Source organism: Hemicordylus capensis, chromosome 5, assembly GCF_027244095.1.
Source record: "Hemicordylus capensis ecotype Gifberg chromosome 5, rHemCap1.1.pri, whole genome shotgun sequence".
NCBI classification, from domain to species: Eukaryota; Metazoa; Chordata; class Lepidosauria; order Squamata; family Cordylidae; genus Hemicordylus; species Hemicordylus capensis.
In genome coordinates, this window is record NC_069661.1 from 193,329,803 (window position 1) to 193,357,737 (window position 27,935).

Consider the following 27,935-nt stretch of genomic DNA (forward strand, 5'->3'; position numbering starts at 1 on the left):
AGCCTGATTGTTACAAGCCCCCATTGCTACTGTGTGTCTTTCGTTTCTGGTTTTCTTTGGGATTATTTGATTCCCACATCTAATAAAGTTGTCTTGCAAAGTTTCATTATACTGTATATGTACTTCAGTCAGTACTTTATTGATGATCAGGGTCTGTGTATCTGGGGGTGGGTGAGGAGAATTGGAGATAAAGTGATGCAAATATACAGTAGTTCTTGAATGTCTCTTTAAAATGTACCTTGTAACTGTACAGGATGTAACTGTCTGAGCATGTTTTAAAAAATTAAAATGGTGAAATGCTGCTTTGCCCGAAACTAGGAGCTGTTATTTTTCACAGCGTATTTAAAGAGTCTAATTCCCTTGTAAAGTGCTGTCAGCAAGGCAAAATACTAACTTTTTGCAATACATTACAGCTGCTAAGAGGATATTTTTTTAAAAAATGACATTGTAACTAGTAACATTGGTGCTTTACTTATTTTTATGATTTATTATCCAGATTTCCCTGTTAAAAAGAGGCACAAGCTGGTTTACAATAGAATGGCCTCAAAAATTTCAGTTCTTTAGAGTCTGCATTCCTATACTCATCTTGGAGTAAATCCCATTGAGCACAATGAGACTTGTACAAGTGAACTTGTAAAATCAGGGAACAAACGTCAAGTGCAGATAGGTCAGGTTTTTGCAACACTGGCATCCATATATTACATATTGATACCCTGAACAGGAAAGCATGTAGCATAAGTTTATTGTGGCTATGATAATTATGTGTCTGTGTTTACTATTATCATTGGAGGAAGAGTGGATGTAAATATAAAAATCGTTAAATATTATTACTTACTTGATAATCTCAAAATGCATAATAAACTTTTATTATTGGGAGGCATGATTGCATTTAATTTTCAAAATGGGAGTTGACTATAGACTGATCAGGGACTGTGAATCAAGGCCACTGATCTTTTAAGGATCTAGAATAATGGAGCCATAACGTAAACTGCCCTGAGCCATTTTTGGAAGGGTGGTATATAAATCAAATCAAATAAAATAAATAAATAAATAAATAAATGTTGTTTTATACATAGGGGATTGAACCTGCAAGTAAAAGTGATCATGCACAAACCCACTAAAACACAGGCTTTCCTTTGGGGCATGTGCTTCCTTTTGGGGCACCTGAGTGAGTGAGGCTCAAGGCAGACCACAGTCTTTAAATTAACAGGTTTATTATACAATTAGAGCAGGTATAAATCAAAATGTTGGCATATTTCCTTCCTTACAGACACCTGTTTGTCTTAAAACACCTATACTTTAAAGTAATACCTATTCCTAACCTACAGTCCTACCCACCCTTCTCTTACACCAAACCCAACAACCCTAACTGGCTTTTTCATCCCCACGTTCCACTTTCCTAGCACCTTCCCCCTCCCCCTTACCTCAATATTCCATCCTCCAGACAATTCTCTCCTCCCAGCCAGAATTGGATCAGGCACAGTTTATTAATACCACAGTTATAGGGAAGAAAACAGCATGGTTTAAGCCTCTCAACTGAAGATAGGTATCCCTCATAGGACTCCTTTTTGTTCACCCTTTTGAACTGGGAAGAAGAATATTTAAAAGCCATCTTTGAATGCAAAGCTAAATAAAACAAGTACAAAACCAGATACCAACAATCAGTTTATTTTTTGTTCACTTCACTTTTTAAGTTGTTTGTAGCTGGGGTTTAGTGAGTAAACTATGTTGTTAAGTGGGGGTATTCTTGGAGCCTGGTTCGAAGTCTAGTCCAGATTTGGACCAGTCTAACGGGTTCAGCTTAACCGGTCAGGTGGTTCAAGGCAGCACCTGGTGGGGGCGGGGTGGTGGGCGGCACCTTTAAAAGTAAAGACACAGGTCCTTACCCATGTGACTGCCATTCCAGGCAGCTTCCTGCTGCTGGGGTGGCACTCCATCCCCCGCCCCCACCCCCCAGCAGCCTCCATGTGGCAGCAGTGCAGCTCTGTCACTCATCTGGCCTCCACACATGGTTTGAGGTTCATCAGACCAGTCCAAATTCAGACCATACCTTGAACTGTGGTCTGTGCACACCTATCTATCTATCTATCTATCTATCTATCTATCTATCTATCTATCTATCTATCTCTAAGGCATACCCATGGGTAATCCCATGCGTGGCAGATCTCACAAGAGTTCATGAGCAGAAGCACCGTGGTGACTGGGCAGTGGAGATTCCCTATGCAGATAGGGAGAAGGAGCATGTGAGAGCAGGAGCACCATGGAGATTGGGCAGTGGGGATTCCATATGCAGACAGGGAGGAGAGGCCTGTGGTACCATGGTGATTGGGCAGTGGGGATTCCATATGCAGATAGGGAGGAGGAGCCTGTGATGGTTAAGGTCAGTTGAAATGCAACTGTTTGATGATAGTGGGCAGGGGTCTGCGAAGAGAGGGGTCATGAGGGAGCTGTTGACTCAGGAAGGGAGAGAAAGAGAGAGAAAAAGAAGGGAGGATAAGAGAGAAAGAAGGGCGGGTGAGGGACAGGCCCCAGCCTGTCAATGGCCTGAGGGCAATGAGCGACCATGTAGGCACCTATTGGCAGCAATGAAGGGTCCAGTCAACCACTGCTGCTGTTTGGGGTACCGAGGCCATTGGCGCAGGCATGCAAGCAAGGGACGGGACCGGGCCTGTCAGTGACCTGAGGGGAACAAGTGGACATAGAGGTGGCGGCAGCAAGGGCCGGGTCAACTGCTGCTGCTCCTGTGGGGAGGAGCAACAGTGGGACTCGGGTGAGGAGGTCTCTGGGGATAGAGGGCTGCATCCCTACTGCTTGTCATTTGAAAAGCAATCTCTTTTTCCAGAATGATCTGAGCACATGGATCTTTTCCCATTAACTATTTCATATATTGCTTAAGGGAAACTAATGCATTCACAGTGAGGCAAGAAATCTTGTTCCCAAAGGATATAGAAATAGCCAACTGCTTATCATTCATCAGATACAACTGATGGAAATGAAAACAGATTTAGAAGAATGGAATTCTGCCTCACTCTTTATTTACTAGAAAGTACATTGCCAACCAAAACAGTGTTGTCTATATAATTAGTTTAAATGTTGGTTACTGTGTGTGTGTGTTTAAGTAAAATTGCTCTGAATCCGTTTTTTTTAAAGAAGGGTACTTAAATCATTCATAATCTTGATAGGGTGAATCACCACTTGACTTAGCAAAACAAAGAAAAAATGTTTGGATGATAAACCACCTACAGGAGGCGAGACAAGCAAAGGGCTATGACAATCCATCATTTCTCAGAAAGCTGAGGGCTGATAAGGTGAGAAGACTCTTTTAAATGATAAATCATGTGATACTTTTTTTCTTTTGATAAATTGTGTACCTATTTAGATATCCCACCCACCCGGACTTGTACCCTAAGAGATCGTTTGAGTGTTAAAACTGTTTAGTAATTTACTTTTAAAATATCTAAGTTGTTTAATACATGTTTGTGTTTATGTAGGAATTTCGTCAGAAAGTGATGCTGGGAACACCTTTTCTTGTTATTTGGCTGGTTGGGTTTATAGCAGACCTTGATATTGATTCTTGGCTCATTAAAGGACTAATGTATGGAGGTGTATGGGCTATGGTTCAGTTTCTTTCCAAGTAAGTACCAAATAGAGGAATTATTTTATCAAACAAAGATAACATTAGTGATTACATAATATTTTGTAAAACGCTTAAAAGCACCATTCATGAAAGGAATTTGCTGGATCTTATTTCAGTATTTCATGAAATTATGGAAGAGAGAAAAACTTTTCGGTGTAGGTATACTATGAAAATATGTTTTGATGCTCTTATGTTCTGCCCTCTAGATCAGGGCTGCACAGCCTCAGCCAACTAGCTGTTGCAAGTCTACGATCCCATCATCTCCAGCCACAGTGGCCAGTAACAGCTGAAAGGCAGTTATTGCTCTAGATAATGTATAGGTTGCATAGTGTGTTAGATGGAAGCTGCATTTATGTTGTAGCTCTATGGAAATAACTAAATTACAAATTCAGTCACTTGATATATAATTCTCTGACTATGTTTATGAAAACACAATGGTGTATCGACCCAACAGTAATGTTTCCTTTCTCAGTTTTGGGAATTAAATACTGAAAGCTATGTATGGAATTATATTATCTATAGAAATGAAAAGTATCCTGTTCTTCTACTTCCATAATGTAATAGTCTGTAATAAACACATACCTTTTAAGACTATATATTTTTAAAAGGGGAATCTTAACAGATAGTGCTTGGATAAACAAATGCAATAATTCATATAGGTCTTTAATGTTAATTTTAAGAAAATGAATTCATATTGGAACTGTTTAATTACATTGCTTAAGGAAAGGTTGCAGGGAAGAATGTCTTAAATTTATTCCTTGTCAGTGCAAGAAATACAGCCCATGTCAGGTATGTTCTTAAAAACTTCTAACATTAGAATCTTTTTTTGTAAATGTGGGAAATTATGTTACTGCAGCTGATGTTGTGGGTTAGATTTTTCCTGCATACTCAGGAAATAATGATCATCCTGAGTTTTACAGAGTGTGCAGTTTAATCCTCTCACTGCTGTCAGAATGTGGCTTTAGAGCAAATAATCTGTGGCTGTAGAATTCTGTAATATTGTTGGTGTACTGAAATGTTGTGCTACAGTGGAATCCAACTGCAAGCATAAAAGCATTGAGAAATTTGAACAGCTAGCCTGAAGCAATGTAATTTTTTAAAAATAATAATTATTAAACTGGCAGCACTTTTTAATTTTCCTGTTGGAACTTCTGAGGCATTGCCACCTGCTCTCTGATGGCTAATTCACAGAACCATGTGTGTGGTGAAAGGATTAGCATGGCCTTGTGTAAGTGTTCTGCCTTATGTAGGAAAGTAACATGACTACTATCTTGGAAATCTGTCTGATATCATTACCTTTACCCTTTGGGTACACTTTTCACAGAACCATTTTACCTTGTGGAGATTGAGTGGCGGGTGTGGGGAGGGAGTCATTTCATGAACATTTTCCACTTCAGACGGAGCTGTGTCTGTTATCTAGTGAAGACCGGTGAGCTCTTCTCCTCTTGATTTGGAATTGGCTTGGTATATAGAAGCTTTCTCCATAAATATTTTGGGGGAAATCCTTGTCTGTTTCCAAAACTTCTCTTGTGGCTCAAAATGTTGGTGCATTTGACAGATGGTGCCAGACACATGTACCATATTGTATTGTCCCATAGGAGTTGTAGTTCCCTTTGGAAGCCATGATAGAAAACAGCTTGGAAATTCAATCCCTTCTCGCCAAAACACAGATGAGTCTAGATACAGAAGAGCAACTACACAAAATGTTTGAAAGAAACAATAAAGAGAATTGACCCAAACAGAGACGATGCTTACTTGGTCAGGTGGTCTGGTCACACAATTCCCAGTAATCAGTGAGATTTTAATTGATATTAAGGGAATACCAGTAAATAATTTTTGTACATATGCCTTCAGAGCAGGTTGGTCAACCTGAATGCTGAGCATTCATGTGCAGAACTGTGTTTTACATTCCAAGGTGGAGAAGAACATCACTCGCAAACTTCTTTTGGCAACGTGAGCTGACCTGACAATAGTTTTTTTTTAAATGGATCTGTTATTTCCAAGTTTTGCAATGAGTATCTGAAACTCTGTGGGGTTTTCATATGCTAAGTTTTTAGTGAATAATCAAGTATAGCATGTTTGAACAATATATTGCGAGCTATTAAGTAATATAGTTTTTCTTTTGTTCCACAGATCATTCTTTGATCACTCCATGCATAGTGCACTGCCTCTGGGAATCTACCTAGCAACAAAATTCTGGATGTATGTGACGTGGTTTTTCTGGTTTTGGAATGATATCCTTTATGTTGTGTTCAGCAGTTTGCCATTTTGAAATATTCAATTTTGGTGGATTACATAACAGTGCTGTATAATACTGTTTGTTATAACAGATTGTATAACAAGTGCTGAGGGAAATGGAGCAGAACTGGTAAGTGGGCCAATAAAGGGAGCCTGAAAAGAGCTCCCTTTAGAAGAGTCAAAGTGTGAGAGATTGTGGTGGGATTGAAAGAGACCATGAAAGGGGACAAAAATAAGTAAAAGTGGAGCTGGGCAGGACAGAATGAGTCAAAGCAGGTAGTAGGAATATTGATGAAAGTGAACGAATAGATAAGGACTATGAACTTAGGAGGACTTAATTGTAGGAGGACTACAAAGGAGGACTTAATTGTAACTGGCATAACTCTTACTAGAGTAAGGAAGTGGAAGAGAAGAAAGCAGTTTTCCTTTATTACGGTAGTGTACTTATGCTGATGATAGGAAGCAAGTAAATTGCAAATACTGACATGGATTACAGTGTTCAGTCCTGCTCCCTGGGATTTTGTTAAATAAGTGTGTGTGAAATCTAGCTCCATGTTCTTTGAATCTTTGTTCTTTTAATGAATGGATGCATTTCTTCAGTCCCTAGTAAGATGTAGCCCCAGTCCCCTGCTCCACAGGTCCTTCGACCTCCGCTTATATATACATACACCATTTCCCCCCTCCTCAGGTCCAGGCTATTTATCTCTTTCTGTTCCTGAGTTCTGTGATGAGGTTTTTTTCTTTCTTGCCCCCATTGACCTTAAGCGTTCCACATTTCACAATGATGTAGCAGATCAGGAGCATGTGTTAGGTTTTGCCATGTAGGTATCAATAGGCAGTCTCCCTTAAATCCTTTATGTCAGTGTACATTAATGCTGCAAGTCTTTATTATTGGTGGTCAAAATATACTGCCAGAAGCAGTGTTATGAAGACTGCTACAGGGAGGCATTTAATCAGATATGTTATTCATTACAGAGAATAAAGAAGGTACTGTTCTCTGCTGAACACTTTCTATAACTGTAAGAAATATGGGGTGGGGAGCAGGGGTTCTTATCCCAACCACAATTTTTCTGCTTCATATTATAAAAACATTGCAGACATGCAATTTTTTCCTGTAAAGTTATAGGGAACTTGACTGACTGCCAGTCAAGTTGCCTGCAACCTCACTGGGGGGCGGGGAGCACATCTTCAGTGTTTTTATAGCATGAAGCAGAAAAATTGTGGTTGGGAGTAAGAAGTCCCCCAATACAGATACACTTTTTACAGTTCTAGAAAATAATTTTTCTCAGAGCACAGTGGCCGACATCCAGACGAATGTTGTGCTTGTGCAAATATCTTGTGCTAGCCAAATGCGCTAAATCCTGCTTTCAAGATTTGCGTTGTACAGGAGTAAGCATTTTCGCACAGCAAGGTGGTGCACCTCCTACTGTAAAACCTCTTCCTTATATATTTTGCAAGGGACTTGCATGCAAGAGCACAGCTTCAAACACTCCAGTGACTTTGTACAGCTATGCGACCATCTTGCACAAACACAGCTTTGTTCGTTGTGCAAGCATGGCATTACTCTGGCAGTCAGCTGCCATCTTCTTTTTTCTCTGTCTGGTAAAAAATGAGATATCTGATGAAATGTGAACATGTGGCTGTCATGATAAAATTGCTCCTGGTACTGTATTATGATCAGAACTAAAAGTGGGTTGGGAAGGGATAATTTAAATATCCAGAACTGACATTCAAATTCTCAGCATAATAATGCTGAACAATAATAATTTTGTTTTACTCATTGCATTCCATTTGAGACTTTTACGGTCTGTTTAGTTGCCACTGTGCTGATTGTTGCAAAGCATTAGAGTCTTCAGTGGCATTATTCGTAGTAGGAATATCTTGGATAGTTGTGCATTTCTAATGTGCTAAATTCATGACCAGCTTTTAATGCAATGTTTCTGTATGTGTATTAGAAGAACAGAGACAATAGCTTTTATAAAAATATTTTAAATCTCTGGACTGAAATATAAAGTCCTATTGGCCTGCAAAAATGGTTCCTGACCTTCAACTGTAGTTAGGTGATTAGGAGCTTGCTAACAAAGATTGCCTTTTTAACTGAAGCTTGTTTAAACTAGACTTTCATGCTCTGCTTAAGAGGAAATCTGGGTAGCATTATCCAGGGTTGGAGCCAGTGCAGACATAACACCACATCCTAGTTAAGGCAGACCACAAAAGAGAGGGTGGAATTCATGCCAGGGAGAAAGTTTTGTGTGATATCCTAACGATGCATAGAAGATTTGGAACATTACATCTGTACTAGATGTACTTTGAGATGATAGAAATTTCATGATAATTGGACACAGTTAGTAACTTGTCCAAAGCATTCATTTGTGGTGACTTAATTAAAGATATAAATACTTCATTGTGGAGTAAAATGGTATAGCAAACTGCTAGAGGGGATATGCAATACTTATCAATAGAGAACGCTTCAATCAGTGTATCATCAGAATAGGAATATGCACAGTTTTTGAGATTATCACTGAAATCAGTAATAGTAATGTTGTGGGTTGAGTTTTCCATTAGAAAACTCTTTAAAGTTGGTGACTGCACAGCTTGGATTCAAAGAGATTATATAAAAGCACAGGAGAGACTAGTGCAAACAGTTGGAGTTTGCTGCTAAATGAACTGCTCTGAAGAATGAAAGTAAAGTTCTAGCTGTGTAGACAGTCCTCTCCTATGGTCATGTATCCTTGCTTTGGATTCTAGCCCACATCCTGTAAAGCACCCCTTGATTTTGTGCGTGAATGCATGTGCACTGAAATTCTGTTGATATTCTGGGCACGCAGTTGTGTGCTTATCATGACTATGGTCCCCTTGAAGTTGCTCAGTGCAAAATTTTGATAGCTATCTTTTCAGTTCTCCGCTTCATTTCCAATGCATCTTTGAGCTTAGAATCGGGCCTAATTATAACCGAGGCACAGGCTTGGCTTCATGTCTTTAAGTTTGGGCTCAAATTAATATTTTTTTTCTGTTTGGTTTGGACCCACTAACTATGGTAGATGCTTATCAAACTGTTTGAAGAAGGTCTTTGTTGGCAAAACTTTTGACATATGGGTTTACTCTCAGTTTTCTAATACCTTTAGGCTATAATAAAGCTAAAATGACTAATATATATGGGATACCAAGCTGCAAAAAGGTTGTTTGGTCCCCATCTATTCTAATCTTGGAGATTCTAGGCCCTGATTTACTCCAGCCAGATACCTCCTTAATCTTACAGTTCTGAATCATCGGAGGACATTTATATTGGCATGTTTTAATGTCCCCATCAGCTCTTCTTGAGGGAAGATATTGGAGCATTCAGTTTAATGAGCGTATCTACCCCTGTGGATGAGGTGGAAAATGTGGGACATGTTCTTTTGTACTGCTCATTCTGTTGAGATATTTTTTCTACTTTTATTCAGATTATTTTAGTCAAAATGCTAGGCAGGTCTGATGAGTTTTGTCTATCTTTTCTTGTATCAGATCAGAATCCATCTATTTCTGACAGAGTTTTGGTCTGTTGCTTGGTACCACTAGTCATGAGTTGACTAAGATGACATAATCTGAATGTGGAACATTGTTTGTTTAATGATTACTAATTTTGCTAACAATTATGTATGATGGTTCTGTAGTTTTGAATTTGGAATTGTACTGTATCATGTTTTTGTATATGTACTTTCTGTGGGTCTGTGACCATAACAAATCATTCATTCATTCGTTAATATTCTGATAACCCATAAACTGTGATTTGGTTGGGCCTGGGGCCAACCAACCACGATCTTAAACCATAGTTTGAAGTTGGTTTATAAACCACAGTATGTGCTTTATGAATTTACAGACCATTTTATTCCCACACTCCAAATAAAGCTACTTGTTACCACACTTGTTCATGCTGTGTACACTACCCACATGTGTGTATGCTTTTTAACTAACTCAGGGAAATTTGTTCAAAACTATATGTGCAAATGTGATTAACAAATGGACCACATTCTAGACAGAGGCAAGACAATGTTAAAGTACCTGGGAGGAGCAACAGACTTGGAGGCAAGGCTTTTGAAAAGAAGAAATAATCTTTATTTGTAATATGCAGAGGCACAGGCACAATGTAAAACATGGTAGTGGGCAACCTTGGTACAATGGCAGTTGCACAGGGAGTGAAGGCACCTCCCAGGGAGGGAGAAATGAAGGCAGGCAGCCTGGCAGTTGGTAGGTATTGGAATGTGGGGAGAGAGAAGCAGAATAAAAGGGTCAAGAGCTGCATAATACCTGTCTTGAATCTGCTATTTTGTATGTGATTCCAAAGGGCTGGCTCCCATAGGAAGAGATTCAGGGTCCCCAACTGCCAAGATGGCAGGCAAGCAGACATAGCTTGGCACCAAGTTCCAAGGACTCTAACACTCTGCATGCCCACTGCTAGTAAAGGGAGCACTGGGTTATCCAAGGCAATTAGGTCCTGGGGTCTCTGAAAAGGTCCCTAAAAAGCTAAATGAAAGCCCATGCAGTGAGTGGCCCAACCTTAATGGTTCTCTTCCAGGGAATAGAGATTCTGCTCAGGAGGCAGCCAATATGGGGATTAACTCATAGTGAGCCCATGCAGAGAGTGACCCCAGGACTCCTAGTTCCAAGAATGTCCAAGGCAGTTTTGTGCAGGCCTCCATGCAGCAAGCCCATGCAAGGGGCACTCGAGGATAGTGATTTCAGGTCATCTCAGTGGTTCTGGACCTCATGGTCCAATGCTAAAACTTAAGGACCACTCATTCAGCTTAAAGAGAAAGGGCTTGAGCACACACCGTGGATACTCAACCAAGTAGGCCTAGAAGGCAGCATGTGCCTCCAAGAACTCCAGAAACTACAACAGTTGAGCTTTGAGAACCAAGGCTTTTTATTAGGGATGTGCATGGAACCGGGTGGGGGAAGTTTGAAGGCAGGGGATTTGACTTTAAGGGCGGGGGAGGGTGCACTTACCCCTTCCTCTGCTTTCTCCCCCCCCCCCATCAGTGCTCCATTAGCAAAGGCTCCGTCAGGGCAGCAGCATACCTCCCTGCCACCTTGTTTCCTCTTTGGCCAGAAGTACCAGGGAGTACCCAGCGCATGGGTGTGCTTCCGGCCAAAGAGGTAATGGGGCAGGAGGGAGGTATGTTGCTGCCCTGACGGAGCCTTTGCTAACTGAGCACCAGCAGGGGGAAGGGAAGCAGAGGGAGGGGTAAAGGCACTCTCCCCCAAAGTCAGACCCGCCCCCCGCCTTTGAACTGGCCAAACAGCTGGTTGTTCAAACAGGTTTGTGCACATCCCTGCTCTTTATAGGGTCCTTCCCTCTGCAAGGTACCAAAGGTGGTAAAACTCAGAAATACAAAGAGGAATGTTCCAGTGCAGGATCTAGAAGAGATGTATGAATGGGGCAGACATAATTCAGATGGATCCCAGAACAAAGAGCTGTATTGAGCCAAATCTACATAACAGAGTTGGGCTTGGTTGTGATTGTTGGGAGGGTGGAACCGTTCAAGTTCCTAGGAGTGATATCTTGTTTAAGACCCTCCACAGTGCGTTATTTGGAGCTCTGGCCTTACTTGGTATGCAAGGTATTCAGGTGTTTTAGCTCTCCGTAGACCAACATTGTGTCAATTTAGATTTTACATGACACAAGTCTGACCTGTCTGGGGACTTGCTCCCCTTCCTGGTATCAAGTGCCTGCCTTTGGGGTTCTGCTCAGTCTTGCTTGGGTCAAAGGCCAAAGTTTCCAAGAAGGGAGGGAGGCTGTCTGGTAACAAACTCCCCCTTTTCAATTATTTATTTACAGTGGAAAAACTTTCAGTTAAATGTGAACTTCAGTATTTTTGTTTCCCAACAGATGATAATGGTATTCTCAATGATTCCCTACACAGTCTTTTATATGGTTTAAAGTATTCTGTTTGTGATTTAACTGGAATTTCAAGCCTTTGGAGAAACAATAAAACTCTCTCAATCTTTCTCATATGGTTGGATGTTTGGATGATTTCTTTAGAAGATGTTTTTAGTTTTAGCAAACTACTAACTTAAGAGCTTCTGGAACAAAGAAGAGATTGTACATTTGAACAGTATATCATTATAAACAACTCATTGTATGTTCTATGAAAAATACAGATTGCAACAGGTAAACTTCAAAAGCCATATTTTCTTATTTTTAGATTATTTTTAATTAGTAAAGGATTGTTAATTTGCATGTGTCATATTTAAATTCCTTAACATTAAATACATCTGAACTTTCTGTTTATCCACCTTCCATTTCTTGCCAATAGTGTTGCACTTTTCTACAATTTTGGAAAATCCTGGAAATCAGACCCAGGAATAATTAAAGCTACAGAAGAACAAAAGAAAAAGGTTAATTTTTTTTTATTTTTTTTAAACACCAAACCCCTATACTACTTAATGGCTATTGTTTTCAGAATAAGACTACAGGTATATCTCGTTATCTGTGGAGGTTCCATTCCCACTGTTTTCCATAGATGACAAAAACGTGGCTAATGAGGCATTGCGTTTATGGAGATTGGAGGATTATCCAGCAGTGCCCCCCCCCCCCCCGATTTGGGAGATTTTCCTTGAAATATCATGCCCACATCTCTTGCCTTTGGGCTCCCCAGAGGCATCTGGTGGGCCACTGTGTGAAACAGGATGCTGAACTAGATAGGCCTTGGGCCTGATGCAGCAGGGCTGTTCTTATGTTTAAAAGGTTTTGTGTGGGTGTGTGTTTGTTTTTTACAAAAGAGCCAAAAAATAGTTTCTTTAAACAAAATGGTGACCAGAAGTTAAACAAAATGGTAACCGCCCTGAGCCATTTTGGAAGGGCGGTATACAAATCAAATTTAATAATAATAATAATAATAATTTAAAAAATGACCTCGAAGGTCATTTCTGGCCACCGAGGAAACACGGATATATGGGTATTGACCCTTTATGTACCCATGTATGCTGAGGATAGGGGCCTATTTTCGGACTGCAGATATATGGAACCATGAATAGCAGTACCATGTATAGTGAGGTTTACCTGCATTGTATTATAAAATGCTTTACTATTTACATAATCCAAGCACTGCACCACACAGACAGTCCCAGAACATTCTAGGAAAGGCCTGCTCAAACAATCCAAGTGTTTACAAGTCAGCAGAAAGAATATCAAGATATAATTAAGCCGCCTCTTGAGGTAGAGTGTTTAAAAGGATCAGTGCTATTACTAAAAAGAACTAGAATTGACATCAACTTCCTCAGACTTTCCCAGATGACCTCAGTAGATGGAGAAGGCTGTACAAAAGAAGACATTACTTTGGAATCAGTCTGTTGAGGTGAACTGGATCCAGAAGATGACTTGCAATCAGTATGGATAGACAAGAATAGGTGTAATATGCTCTCTGGCTAGACAATATACCTTCACCCCGAGAACAGTTTTCTATGTGTTGGGAGAATTGCTATCTTACCTACAGCCTGAAGTGGTACAGTCTAGGGACTGTTTTACCACTGATGAGCTGGCTGACTAGTCTTGACCCTATATTTTGTACAGGAGAACTCTGATTTGTGGCACAGGTATCAAGATTAGCACAAAGGAGCACCTTTCCCTTGTTCTGGGACTAGATGTAGATCACCTTCCTTATTGCAACGTGGCGGCAGCAGCCCATAGTGCTGCTGTGCTGAAAGTGGGGAAAGACTCATACAGGGCAATGGTGACCTCACACAGCACTTTCTGAGCAAGGAGAGGGTGTTTAAATAAGTCAGAGGAAGTGTATAATCTTTGAACAAAGTGCCTCTTAATAAACTATACAAAATAATAAAAGCTATGCTACCCAAGAGCCACTGGACCAATCTCTCAGTCCGAATGCCGGCACAGTCTTGGAGGGGTGAAGTTTCCTTCATCTAGAGGCAAGTGGAGTGGAGCCAAATAGGGGTGTGTGTGTGTGTGTGTGTGTGTGTGTGTGTGTGTGTGTGTGTGTGTGTGTGTTTGTTTCTGTGCAGGGGTTTACAACTATTAAGTTGATCTCACTTCAACAAAATGGCATAGTCCAGTCTATTTGCCAAGGCCAAGTTTATACCTGGAGATGTCATTACGAAGTCAAGTCTTAAAAGGTTATGTTTTGTGTTTTATTTTTCTGCAGACAATAGTGGAACTTGCAGAGACGGGAAGTTTGGACCTGAGTATATTCTGCAGTACCTGTTTGGTAGTATGCTTTTTTGCTTACATGTAATTAAACTATAAATTTTAATGTCATGCTTATTTTCAGCAATTAGTGTATGCTTGGGCATGCAAGACCAGATACTCATACAGCATATACATGAGTCTCTGCTATCTAAGAGTACTGAATCACTATTTAGGAATACAAATGCCATGCTATACTTTGAACAAAACACACAACACAACACCCAGTGGGGTGGATCCCAAATTACCTCTGTGCTTGTAGAAGCCCTTTCCATGGAAAAAAGAAGAGTTGCACTCACAGAAGGGTTCCTTCCACGAGCAAAAGGGATTTTTGCAAGCATAGTGGTAAATTGGTATCCAGTTCTTGTCTACACTGCTTTTGAGCAGTGTTCCCTCTAACAGGAATTCCCAGATTCCCATAATCCCCAGCCAGAGGCCATTGCAGTTGGGGATGCTGGGAGTTATAGTCAACAACATCTGGGAATCCCTGTTAGAGACAACACTGCTGTTGAGATTGCATTCAGAAAGAAACAAGGTATTGGGGTTCATTCACCACTGTGATTAGAGCCCTACACTCTGCTTTGGAAGTGAGTTCAGCTGGGTTTGGGTGGAAAACTGGATTAAATGGTTTAAGCTGTTGCAGTCAAATGCAGATGATCCTCTGACTAATCAATATGGAAATTCTGGTAGCTGCCCCACTTTTAATAGCGAAAGGTAAGGTTTGACTTAGATGTGGTACAGCAGCTGCCCATCTTAACACAGCAACCCTTCTCCAACACTATGTTCACAGCACAGCAGTAGTAATTCCTTCTAATTCTTTAGATTTTTCTGTTGTTCCTGTGTATCTTGATATAATACAAAAAGATTATACAGCTCCTAAAAATAAAAGACAAACAGCAACTGCTGCTTGAAACAGAGTGACTTCTCATTGTGCCCAGACCAGCACTGAAAGACAGGGGTGTCCTGATCACAGAAACGGGCAAAATCACACGTAAAACATTTATCTCTACAGACGAACACTGCAGTAAACGTGAAGAGTTGGGCCAGGAGGGTGAGTGACGGGCTGGGGACAGGACTCCCAACCCGCCCTTTTCGAGCACTGTAAGTGGGTTCAGTGGCTTTCTACTGAACAGCTCTTGTGTGAAAAAGGGAGTGCTGTAACCATGATGGCAGGTGCTTCTGTGATCGGCAGGCTGGGTTGCCCCAGGCTGCCGATCATGGAAGCACCTACCATTGCAGTTACAGTGCTTCCCTTTTCACACAAATGCCACTGTAATTGTGAGCAGCAAGATCAAGGGGGCAAGTGACAGTGCTGGGGCATACCTTCCTACCAGCTTTCAGTGCTGTAACCATGAACAGCACTAGACCATCTAACTTCTGAATAGGGCTATAGCAGGCCTGCTCAACTTAGGCTCCCCAGCTGTTTTTGGACTACAACTCCCATAATCCCCAGCCACAGTGGCCAATAGTCAGGGATTATGGGAGTTGTAGGCCAACATCTGCAGGAGGACCAAAGTTGAGCAGCCCTGGGCTATAGTGTGCTGCAAATCAGGAATGGAGCTTCTAAGCTTGAGGGAAAGAGGTGGGAGCACAGGAATCCACTGCTCAAGTACGTTTATGCTCCTAACAGGCAAACCATCGTTTGCCATTCCATCTGTATGCAGCCAATGGCTTCTTTTCTGTGTCCTAATTGTTAGGACTTTTACATCCAGATATAGTTTAAAGTGTCATATAAGTGAGGAGTACAAAACATGACTTAATATTTGGTTTCAGATATGATATGCAGCTTTATTTTAGTTGTGCACATCTATACTGGATATTTTTTTGCAAACACAGTTATCAAGCTACTGTGACTGATAGCAATAACCAGCGTGGATGATCACTTTATACTTGTGAGATGTGTAACGTGATCAAGCATGATGGTTATTGCTATATCAGTCATAGGTTAAAATTTTTGCCTTTGTATAAGACTATGTAGTAAGTGAAGTGTGTGCTATCTAATTAAAAGGTTCTCAGGGTGGGAAGGGATTATAGTGTGGTAAGAATACTCTTGTTCAAACCCATAATCTACATACCTGGAACTCTAGGATTTTAATAACACTTTAAAAACTAAATGCTGTATAAATTATTTAGTCTTTAGTCTTCAAATACCATTTTTATTGGATATAATTGAATTTTCACTTCTGCATCAAGGTTTGTTTATAACTGAACAGAGGGTGGTAGATAATGGGGTTATTTTTCATTTGGGGGCATACTGATAAAATAATTCTGTCTACTTTTATAGAATAGTCAATTTATGAGATTGACATTATTTTATTTGTGCTTCAGGGGCAAATGCTTTTCTTCCTTGATAAATATAGTATTTCAGAACAGTGAAATGCTAAATATTGTAGGTGTCATACCCAAGACTAAAAAGAAAAAAGAAAAAAGGTTGTGCTCTGATACTAATTTTGGTGAAACACTTTCACTTGTGATAATACTACTTATTCAGTGTGTTCCATCCGGCATACAGATTATTTATGCTGTCACTCATTGTGAGTAATCATTTCATCTTTCAATAACTACAAGTAAACATCCCCACAAGGCTTGTTTATTTGTAAACTATGGTTGGTTTTTCTCATTTAATAATGACTTAGCTGCTTTGATCCTTAGAATAAAGGTGCTTTTCAAAATGTTAACACTATCAAATAGCAGTAAAGAGAATTCTCCTGTGCTTGGCCTTAATTCTGCATTGAGAGGGAGACCCAGTGGCCCTATTTAGTGATGCCCACTGCAAGTACACTTCCACTGCAAGCTGCCAGTACTGGTGGGCATTCACAACACATACACAATTTCCATTTAAAGGAAAACTAAGGAGGTGAGTGAGGTCTGTTTGCGCGGCGTGTCCCATAGTGAAGTCAGGGTTAGAATGTTAATGTGTTACTGTTGAACAAGATCATATTTGAGAACTCTTGATAGCACTGTATATATATATACATGAGCCAAAACATCAACCCAAAAAAGTCTTTAAAACTCAACTGATTAACCTTTCTTTCATTTGTAAAGCCTGCTATAATTGTATGTGTATTAAAATCTGTCAAACAGATACGGAAACCAGTGAGGTCCAAACATTGTGGTGTGTGCAATCGATGTATAGCCAAGTTTGACCACCACTGCCCATGGGTTGGTAACTGTGTAGGTGAGTACTAAGTAGAGATGCAAAAGTCTAGTATGCTTATTTCATAGTCAACCTTTTTCCTACAGCACATTTGTCAGACTTAGATGTCCAATCTCTTCTCTTCCCCCCACCACTCCTCCCCACCCCTGCGCGCTATTCAGTAGTGAGTTCAGGCAGCCTGTTTTCAACATGCTAGTTGACCAATATGGATTAGGGCAGGGCTCCATTATTGCAAGTTAACTCAGACCAGAACAAGGATTCTGTGGAGTATGAGTGTGCTACTTTGTTGCCAGCAACCATTTTTGCCAAAAACAGAACTTTTCAGAAACAATTTTTTTTTTTGCAATAGCACTTACGTTTATATACCGCTCTATAGCTGGAAGCTCTCTAAGCGGTTTACAATGATTTAGCATATTGCCCCCCAACATTCTGGGTACTCATTTTACCGACCTCGGAAGGATGGAAGGCTGAGTCAACCTTGAGCCCCTGGTCAGGATTGAACTTGTAAGCTTCTGGTTACAGGGCGGCAGTTTTACCACTGCGCCACCAGGGGCTCATTGAGAACATGGTGGCAGGGTTAGAGGTAGGAATAATCTTAATTATAATCTTATAATCCATATAAGATTCTAAAGGCACCATCTTAACCACCATAGAGAGCCAGTTACGTGAACCAATCTGTGCTGCACATCTACATATGCTCATTCATAAATGGAGTGTCAGAGTCCTAATTAACCTATTTGAGAGTTTTGGAGTATAGCTTTATCTTGCTCAAAAGTATATAATTTAATTCCAACAATATTTGACCAATGCATTCTGTTTAAACTGGACAAATGGGTAATGTATTTCTTAAAAATTATGTACTAAATTATAAGACAGGAATAAATACAAGCAGAAAGGGCCTGCAATCCAGTGGTATGTATGAAACCTGTAATCTGATTCCTGGTATTTCCAGTTAAGAGATGTCTGTAATAGGGAACTTTGAGTTCACTTCTAGACGGAAACCTGGTTGTAAGGTGCTTACAATTTTCACTTAAAATTAGAGTTACTACCACATTTCAGCTAGCATGAAATTTCAAAGTGAATTTGGGGATTGTGCTTGGGCAAAACATCTGAGAGAAGCAAACAGATCTCAGCTACCAGCACAACATTTCCCAGGAGGGTTCTGTACATGTCTCATTAAAATGTGATTGTTTATTGCACTACACTTGATCGTAGCCAAAAGGCTGAGAAGTGATAACAAAACTATCATCACTCAGACTCTCCCCTGCCCACCTACTTTCCCTGGGATATGAGCGGGCCAGGACACATAATGGACACATAACAGTGCATAATGGATGCAGAATGCCAAACTGACTTAGGCAGGGCCCCTAAGCTCCCCATCACTGAAAGCCTAAGGTACATAGTGACACCGCTGCATATCTTATGCAACTAGAGAGCCCTAACCACAGAAGAACCTTCACCCTGGCTCACTGCAGCACCCTCCCTTCGGCTGTGTTAGATGGAAGATAGAGAAAGATCACCTTCCTGGAACGCTTATGCCGCTGAAGCACTGGGCACGTCCTCCTTTACTGCCTATTTTATAGAGACATCTGCAATACTCTCATCCTCCCACAACCTACAAGGTTGCCAGGCCAGACAGGCTAGTTCTACGTCTCACTACTACTCTCTGACTGCAACCTCCTCATAACACATAAGGTTGTCAAGCTCTGCGTGGCAGCGTACTGGGACCTGACCACCAACATGTGTTAATCAGACCCGAGACGGCTCATGCCTATACTGATGCCTCTTATATTTTTACCTTATCACATATCACATTTTAAAGATTTTAACCAAAGTTATAGCTTTTCATAGGCCATAGTTTGATGATATGATTTTAGTGTCACCATCTTCTGAATCACAGTCTGCACAGTCTGCACAGGCATAAACCATTTTTAAATTATAATTTTATAGTTCCAATCTTCCACTTTTGATGACAGATTCTATGTTTGCTTCATGCTGGTCAAAGACCAAAATAAAGATATTGATTCATATTGAACATTTTGCCTTGAGTCTTAAAGGGGAAGTTCCCTGTGTGAATGTTTGGCAGGTTGACTTTGAAGCAGGTGTGGTCACAGATCATAGTAGCATAAAACCCAAGATTCATGAAGAAACTTTGCATTTGAAACACTTCTAACTGGATTATTTATTATGTATTGGCAGGGGTAATTTAACACCATATTTTATGTGTGGAGGAAGCTGATTTCATTTTGGGAAAGGAAAGGCCACTGAGCCTAAGGTTTGGTTTATGCTGGGTGTTTGTTTGTTTATACATTTGTTCCACTCCTTGAATGGCTGGTTAGCACTCTCCTCAGAGGGTATGTGGCTTATTTTCAATGCTTGTTAGGAACTGTGGTGAAACTGCAGTTGATGCAAGAAGTCTTTAGTCATGGCAGAAAAGCTATGCTTAGGTAAAGGTAAAGGGTGCCGTTGAGTCGGTGTTGACTCCTGGCGATTACAGAGCCCTGTGGTTGTCCTTGGCAGAATACAGGAGGGGTTTACTATTGCCATCTCCCACGCAATAGGAGATGATGGCTTTCAGCATCTTCCTATATTGCTGCTGCCCGATATAGTTGTTTCCCATAGTCTGGGAAACATTACCAGCGGGGATTCAAACTGGCAACCTCTGGCTTGCTAATCAAGTCATTTCCCCATTGTGCCACATAGTGTAGTGCTAGAATATAATAAATAAATAAATATAAATAAATTGACTTAAAGCACCCCTCTGGTATCTTGTCACTTAATCTTTAAAAAGAAGACTTCTATGTAAATTCTCTCATTTTCAGGAGCAGGCAACCATCGTTATTTCATGGGATATCTGTTCTTTTTGCTCTTCATGATTTGCTGGATGATTTATGGGTGTATCTCTTGTGAGTATAATTTTCCTGAATCATTTTCTAACAGCCTGTTTAACTCCTAGTGTGACTGAAATCGGCATGTTCATGTTGCATTTTTCTGTGTGTGGGTATGGAACTACACATTTGTTGTTGCCTAATAGGGTTTTTAATCCTAAAAAGCAATTTCATTTTGAAACATTTCCCATATATCTTCCTGTATTACTTCACATACTTCTCTTTGCTTTGGTGGAAGAGTGATGCAAATATAAGCTGGACAGTTGTGGAGGTTTCTGTCTTAAGTAGTGGAAGGAGGGGAAGTGGTTAAGGAGTTCAGAGAACATTTTCTAACCTCCCCCCTTTTTTTTAATTTCAGACTGGGGAATCCACTGTCACACTAGTTATACAGCAGATGGCTTTTGGACATATATTACACAAATTGCCACCTGTTCACCCTGGATGTTCTGGATGTTTCTGAACAGTGTGTTTCACTTCATGTGGGTGGCTGTGCTCCTAATGTGTCAGATGTATCAGGTGGGGGAAAGTCCTTAACGTGAACAGTAAAATTAACAAATATGCTGTGTTTTCTATAACTTCGTCCAATTGTGGTTGAACCCAATAAACCGCATATTGTTCTGATGCTGTTTCTGGTATGCACATGCAACCAAGAATGCAGGTATCCTTCCCCCACACCCCCACCTTGCTTCTGTGAAGTTGAAAATGCTTCATGTGCACGCACATGCACATACACAGATTCTTCCATTATATGTATATGTACTGTTTTCCATCATCCCTTCCCAAAGGAAGTAGCAGTGGACTCCATATATTACAGCTTCTCGCTTCTATCAACTGCAAATCATCACATTTGAAATGTGATTTATTTCTTAAGTCTGTAGATGGCATCAGACTTGAAGCTGGTAGCTGGTACTATGGGATTTGGATGATTTAGGGTATACAAAAAGATGAAAAAAATAAATTTCTCTTTCAAATCTGTTACCATACATCTTTAATCATAAATGAAAATGAGAGGCAGAAACACAAAGGACAGTAGAAAAGGCTTGAAATCAAGAACGTATTGAGTGCAGCTGTTCTGCTGGCAAAACCCCCTTTTATTGCTAAAACACAATGTGGTTTTTACACTGTCAGTAAAGATCTTGCCCACCAGTTCTAAGCATGCAACTTCTTACAGAGGAAATTATTCCAAAAGGCCATTAGTGGTTTGGAAATCTGTTTCAAGTGTTCCTTCTTGGTTTTGATAATGAGGATTGGTAATTATTGTCCATGTTGGTAAAAATATTTTTTCTTCTTCAGTTTTTATAAACCTCATTTCCTTTTTTCTGAGGTATGTGCTTGGTTCAGTGTAACAAAATAATATACAGCTATCTGTGTTGTCATTTAGCAGTGTGCTTGTTGGTTTATTTATCAAATTTGTATGCTGCCCCAAACTTCTGTCTCTGGATGGTATAAACAGAAAAAAAACAGGAAATAACGGTTTTTGCTTTATTTTGCTTTGTAGACTAGGAAAACATTATCAGAGTCCATTGATATTTCAGGGAAAAGAGAGTAATCTGGTGCTCTCTCTTCACTGGTACACACAGCTATTACATGAACATTCTTGAAACTAACACTTTAGTTAGGTGCCAGGGTTAAATTGTCTGTACAGAGAGAATTAGGAACCAAAGCTTTGAAGTGTCCATCCAGTATCATCTAGGAACCAATACCCGAGTTAGGCACCAAGGGTCAAATTGTCAATACAGTGAGCAAAGCAAGGTTGTTGTCGGCCTCAACCTTGCTTCCCGACTTCAGGAAGAGAGTTAGACTCTGAGAGAGTCTCTTAACTTTGGCACCTAACTGCATCCACTGCAGTGTGGATGCCGAATGCCCATGTTTTCCTTCAGAGCAGTCACCTGTGTCGCTTCCGCATAAGTAATCCAGAGAGCAGTTTTATGTGTGGAAGGCAAACTCTACTGTCATGTGAAACTGGAGATACATGAGAATATTTCATTCACAGTCTGCCTGTTCTAATAAAGTGTGTCGTCAAGTCGGTGTCGACTCGTGGTGACCTGTGGTTTTCTTTGGTAGAATACAGGAGAGATTTACCATTGCCTCCTCCTGTGCAGTTTGAAGTAATGCCTTTCAGCATCTTCCTATATCGCTGCTACCCGATATAGGTGCTTCCCATAGTCTGGGAAACATACCAGCAGGAATTCAAACAATCTTCTGCATGTTAACCACACATTTCCCTACTGCACCACTTAAGGCGGTCTACCTGTTCTACTCTCTTGATAATATGTTTCTCAGAAGCACTTAAGGTGCCTTGTAAAAATTTATCTCTGAAGCACTAAACTAAGTACAGAGTGTCTCTCCTTCAGTGGTTTGTATATTTATATATCTAACTTGAAATATTCTAAATACTCACTTCCCTTTCTCTGTGCCCCCAGATCTCTTGTTTAGGTATTACTACAAATGAAAGGATGAATGCAAGACGATATAAGCACTTTAAGGTTACAACAACGTCTATTGAAAGCCCATTTAAGTAAGTATATAGATGAATAAACTATAGAAATGCATGTTTATGCATACAAATGAATATTTTCACAATTTAAGGTCAAATTAGATAAGACACAGGGGGACACTGCATCTCTGCACACAAGATCAAGGACAATCTCCTGTTCCAGCTTTGCAACTGGAAAAGGTGGTAGGGCCCAATGGTGTGTCTCTGCATTGCTGGGGCACTCTAGGCTCCTCAGTGCACTGCAGCCAAACAGCTTCTCGCCTTCTTCCCAGTCTGATGCAGGGCTCCTTGTGAAACTGTTTGCTCATCACACTCACCAGCAGATAGCAGCCTCATCAGTTACCATGATGAGGTTGGTGAGTGAAAAAGTGGAATCCTTCATGTGAATGGTCTCTTGGTATGTCTGTTTACTGAAATGTAGCTCCAGGAGGAGAATCTTTCCCTACAGGTGGGAAAGTAGCTAGGTGAGGGCGCAATTTTGATTGGAAAATGAAAGGCAAAGAAAGAGTTAAGCACTGCTTCTACTTCACTAGTGCTCCAAATGTTCAGACTTCTGCAACTGGGCTACACTTTTAACTACAACAAAGGGAAAGTTACTCATGGGTCTCCTGTGCCCCTTGGCCCTGACTGAAGCAAAGTGCTGTTGAACACAATGCATTCTCCTTTAGGTGTCAGACATTTTCAAGTAAACTATCAGTATGACTTGCAAAGATTATTTTGGAGGTGCAGTAATGGCTCCTTTAGAACTCATTACTTTCTCATTAGTTCAGTAGGTCAATACATTTGTTGTATTCATGTATATTGTTAAATGATTGTTTGTTACCTGTTCTGGGAATTTTATGTAAGTTGAAAAGGGGGCTAAAATACCTAAAATGTAATAGCCTAAACCAGGCATGGATATAAATGCAGATATAAATAAAAAACCTCTAGTTTTCGTGTGTGTGCATGTGTGTGTGCGCACACACACGCTCTCTCTGAAATTCAGTCAGAAGTAATGATGCATTAGTATCAGCATGCACAACAAAAAGCTTAATAGTTTTCCAAATCATCATTGCAAATGAAAATTGCTTCCTGCAAATGGACTTCAGAAACACAGAGTACACAGACTAAGACCCATATTCTCTTTATTTGACATGGGCCAATTTTAGCTCTGTCTCGTCTCTGAGACCACATTAATACCTGAATTGCTGCATTTCCCATTTATGTTACACTTTACCCTACCTTCTCTGGTTTCTCCTGTATATTAGTTTGGAACTGATTAAGCCAACAGAGTAATCAAACTGTAAAACTTAATAAGATTTTTTAAAAATAGAAAATCATTACTTTAATCCCCAAAGTATTTCCTACACCATCTATTATCTATCATCCATATTCTGATATCTGTGTTCTGTCTCCCTAGATGCCATGCCATGCCCAGCTTCTTTCCTACAAACACTACCACTACATTTAGCCCTCTTGCTTCATGCATTAGCTACCCAGTGGTCCCTGCCTCCCATACCTCCTCTCATAGTTGTTGTCATAATATACAAACTTACATAAAATATCTCCAAACCTATACTACCTTAATGAATGGACAATCAAAGTAGAATACAATATAGTACCAACAATGGGCATATATACAATAATATCACGTCTTACAACCTTCTCCCAAATAATTCAGTTTCTCCAACACATCTATATATATAATTCTCCTGGGTGTGCCTTGGAATGTGCATCCCAGCGCCCAGCTGATTGGCTGGGCGGCGGACAGGCCTGATCGGCTGAGGCGCACCCAAGAGTATTGGTCGCTGTGACGGTGGCAGGCCTGGCCATAGAGGCAGCGGTGGGCCCGGCCCAGCTGCAGAGGAAAGGACCGGGGGTGGGGGGAAGAAAGGGGAGGGGGCAGAAGTGGCGGGGGGAGGAGAGGCGGCTGGGTCTGGAAGTGGAGACTGGGGCAGAAGGTGGGGGGGAAGAGGTAACCACCGGCCCCAAAGAGCGCATAGATGCTATGTGTGGGGTCGGCTAGTATCCTTTGAATTCCTTGAACCTTTATCTGCTGAACACCTAGTACATTACATCTTCTATAGATATCTAGAATAAATACAATTTACCATGAATTGCCCCCATATAAATACGTTTGTAAAGGTGTAAACATTGCAAATGTTTATATTTATATTATTTATATATAAAAGATTAAATATTTCTGCAACTTTGTTTTATTGTTTATTTTTAGCCATGGATGTATAAGGAATATTATAGACTTCTTTGAATTCAGATGCTGTGGTCTTATTCGTCCTGTTATTGTGGACTGGACAAGGCAGTATACAATAGAGTATGACCAAACATCTGGAAGTGGCTACCAGCTGGTGTAACATCCACCTCCAACCTGTGAGCATATCATATTTGAGTGGTGCCTGAAAATTTGTTTCTCTCGAATCCACATCCCTTGAACAAGTAGCATGCTATGAATAGAGCTAACAGTGAATCTAATGGTACCTTCTCCACATCAGTTCTATTAACAGAGATAAACAAAGGACAGAATAAACTGCCAATCCTGATAATGAGAAGGAAGATGAAAAAGGGATTTTAACTGTTCTTACCATGAGAATTATTCACATCATCATATTCATGGCATTTTCTTTCCTTTTAACCGCTTTCACAATGGAGCATGAGATTGTTAAAATACAAGCATACTAAGGTCATGCTATGCTGAACATTAAATATTTATTTTGTAGTTTGAACAATTCCATTGGAATTTACAGTCAAATTTCACAAAGCAGTCAGAACTTTCAGATCACTGTATTATATTATATTTCCTGTAATGAAATTTTTTGTATAGATTTGCAATAGTATTATGTACATTGAAAAATGTGCATTCAATACTCTGAATGAAACAATGTTATTGGGGATCCACCGTAAAGTCTGAAGATGCTGAAGCAGGACACAGCAAGCAGGATCACAGAACTGTTATCTAAATGTTGGCTATTTGGACTGTCTTGTGTCTGATACAATGCTCATGATAAACCCTGTGTGAAGTTGTCTGTTCTGGGAGAAAAAGTTGCACAAAGGAAGTACAGCACTTCTGTCCAATATCAAGTTCCACTTATGTGCATGATAATACTTTTAACAATTAGACCACAAAATGAAATATAGCATATAATAACCTGCTGAAAGTAAAGGGAAAACAATTATAATATACACAATCAGTGGAATGTCAGTTCTGAAATACTGGGAACAGTCGTGCACAATATATTTTACAGTCGTCGGGAGAGCTGGAAAACATGACAAAGTTGCATGGGTGGAACCAAAGAATGCATTTCTCAATAATAGGAAGAAAGGATAGAATTGTAATGAATTTGTTTGCAGTTGCTGAAGAAGTAAACACTGATTAAAACTTTAGCTATTTTTACATAATAAGATGATGGAATTCAAGCTAAAGCAGGTTGTGATTTCTTTGTATGGAACATGGAACATATTTGAAGAATATGGTAAGTCAACAGGTAGGGAAAACATCCTTAATTGTTTCAAGTTATCAAACCCAGATAAATTTGGAAGGTAAGGAGTGGTATGAAGTTGCATTCCAGATGGCAGATCTGCTTTTTTGTTGTTGAATGTGATGCACTGATTTTCTGTTATGGCATTTTTATATATTCCTTGTTAATTTCTCACTGCTTCCTTAACTATTGTTTACAGAAAGACTTGAAAATCTGTTTAGTTTAAGTGCTGTAGCAACATAATGGTTCGAGAATCCTGTGAGGGGAGGATTTGGGGAGGGGGACCTTAATACAAATGATAGAGACCAGTGTAAAGAATGTGTATCTGTATATAAATAATTTATCAAATAGTTTTCTCTTTGTGGGTGTGTGTGTGGGTGTGTGTGTGTGTGTGAGTGTGTGTGTGTTAGTATATTTAAAAGCTGCTCATTTCATTTGATTCAACCAAAAATGTAGGAAGATAACTAATGGGCTTTTTAGTGATGATCAATCTTGCTGTTAATAGGCACTGTACCTTGCAACTTCACTGCATGTTTGATGCTTGGCAAAGCTAGCATTTCCTGTAATACTCAGATTACAGGTATTAAAGCAATCTAGAGGTATTCCCACCCCTTGCCTTAGTAAGAGGAGCAGTGAAACTGTAAATAGTTGATGTTCAGTATTTGCAAGTAGACATTTTCCCTCTCTAGCTGTTTCTTTGATTGCCCGGTGTGCATAGTTTGCAAGTACCAGATATCAAGAGTTACAGAAGTGCAGCATTAGTGTACTCGAATGTTTAATACTGGAAAAATCAACCTTCTCTTTGACACACTATTTCTGAGGTAAAGAACATGAAGCTTGGGTGCAGGGGTGGCAAAAGCCAATGCTATTTTGTCAGATACAATTTTTAAACATAAGAATATATTATTCTTACATCATTATTTGTAATTTTAGTTTCAAAGCCGAAAAAGGCTGGGCAGGACCTTTTATTTCTCTGGCGTTAAGTGTAGTAGCCCCTTTATTTAGGGAAAGTGGTGTTTTGCAGAATCACTTATTGGTGTTAAAAGGTGTCAATTTGTATACTAAATACACTTCATAGCCCTAGAAAAAACTGTATAAAATATGTTTGGATTTGTTTAACCCACTTACAGTCACAAATACTATATGGATTCCTTGTAAAAAAAAAAAATAAGAAAATTGTGTCCTTAACAGAGAGTAAATCTTCAATTGAACCAAAAACATGTGATATAAATGTTGCTTGCGTGTACACTATAAAATTGGCAAAGAGAAAGTAATAATGGAGTTAGACTCACCCAAGAGAGTGTTCTACTTTTGAGGCATCTAAAAAAGTTCTGGTGCAGTTCTCATTTGTTTTTAGAAATATTGAGGTGTATATCCCAAAACCATCCGAATGGGAGGAAATAATCTATGCAGCATTCCCCCCTGCTAGTATATCAATTAAATATACTGCAGCACAACATGCCACTTTAGGAGCTATATGAAACCAATCAAAACAGAGAAGAATTTAAGTGTGTTAATCTACACATCAAGCAAATTAAAATGTTGTGTCTGCCCAGGACAAAGCTGACTTTTGCAGGTTTTAAGTTTTCCAGTGTCGCCCTGAGTTTTTAACAGTTAATATGCATAAAATTACACCGTTTTAAACTGAATATTTTGATTTTTTTTAACGTTACCTTATTTATAACTGTGCCAAGTATTATTTTACTACTGTCAAGATATTGATGTATTACATTGTGAACAAAATCTGTCAAATGTTTAATAAAATAGCTCTCCTTACCTAAATTAAACTTGTCGATTTTTGTAAGTTATTAATCAAATAAATACTTGTCTCCTTGATACTAGTATGTGTCATAACTTTTGCCA

General features: G+C 39.8%; 1 protein-coding gene across 1 annotated transcript in view; it reads left to right on the top strand.

Annotated features, from left to right (window-relative positions):
- ZDHHC17 (zinc finger DHHC-type palmitoyltransferase 17) overlaps positions 1-27,908 on the top strand; it is an 80,588-nt gene extending 52,680 nt beyond the window's left edge. Inside the window, exons 8-17 of the mRNA XM_053252738.1 lie at positions 3,183-3,308; positions 3,492-3,634; positions 5,771-5,871; positions 12,129-12,253; positions 14,017-14,079; positions 17,142-17,235; positions 20,037-20,120; positions 20,461-20,618; positions 22,526-22,620; positions 24,812-27,908. Of these exons, the coding sequence (XP_053108713.1) occupies positions 3,183-3,308; positions 3,492-3,634; positions 5,771-5,871; positions 12,129-12,253; positions 14,017-14,079; positions 17,142-17,235; positions 20,037-20,120; positions 20,461-20,618; positions 22,526-22,620; positions 24,812-24,950 (1,128 nt within the window). The 3' untranslated portion in view covers positions 24,951-27,908. The remainder of the gene's footprint in view (positions 1-3,182; positions 3,309-3,491; positions 3,635-5,770; positions 5,872-12,128; positions 12,254-14,016; positions 14,080-17,141; positions 17,236-20,036; positions 20,121-20,460; positions 20,619-22,525; positions 22,621-24,811) is intronic.
- The last annotated feature ends 27 nt before the right edge of the window (positions 27,909-27,935 follow it).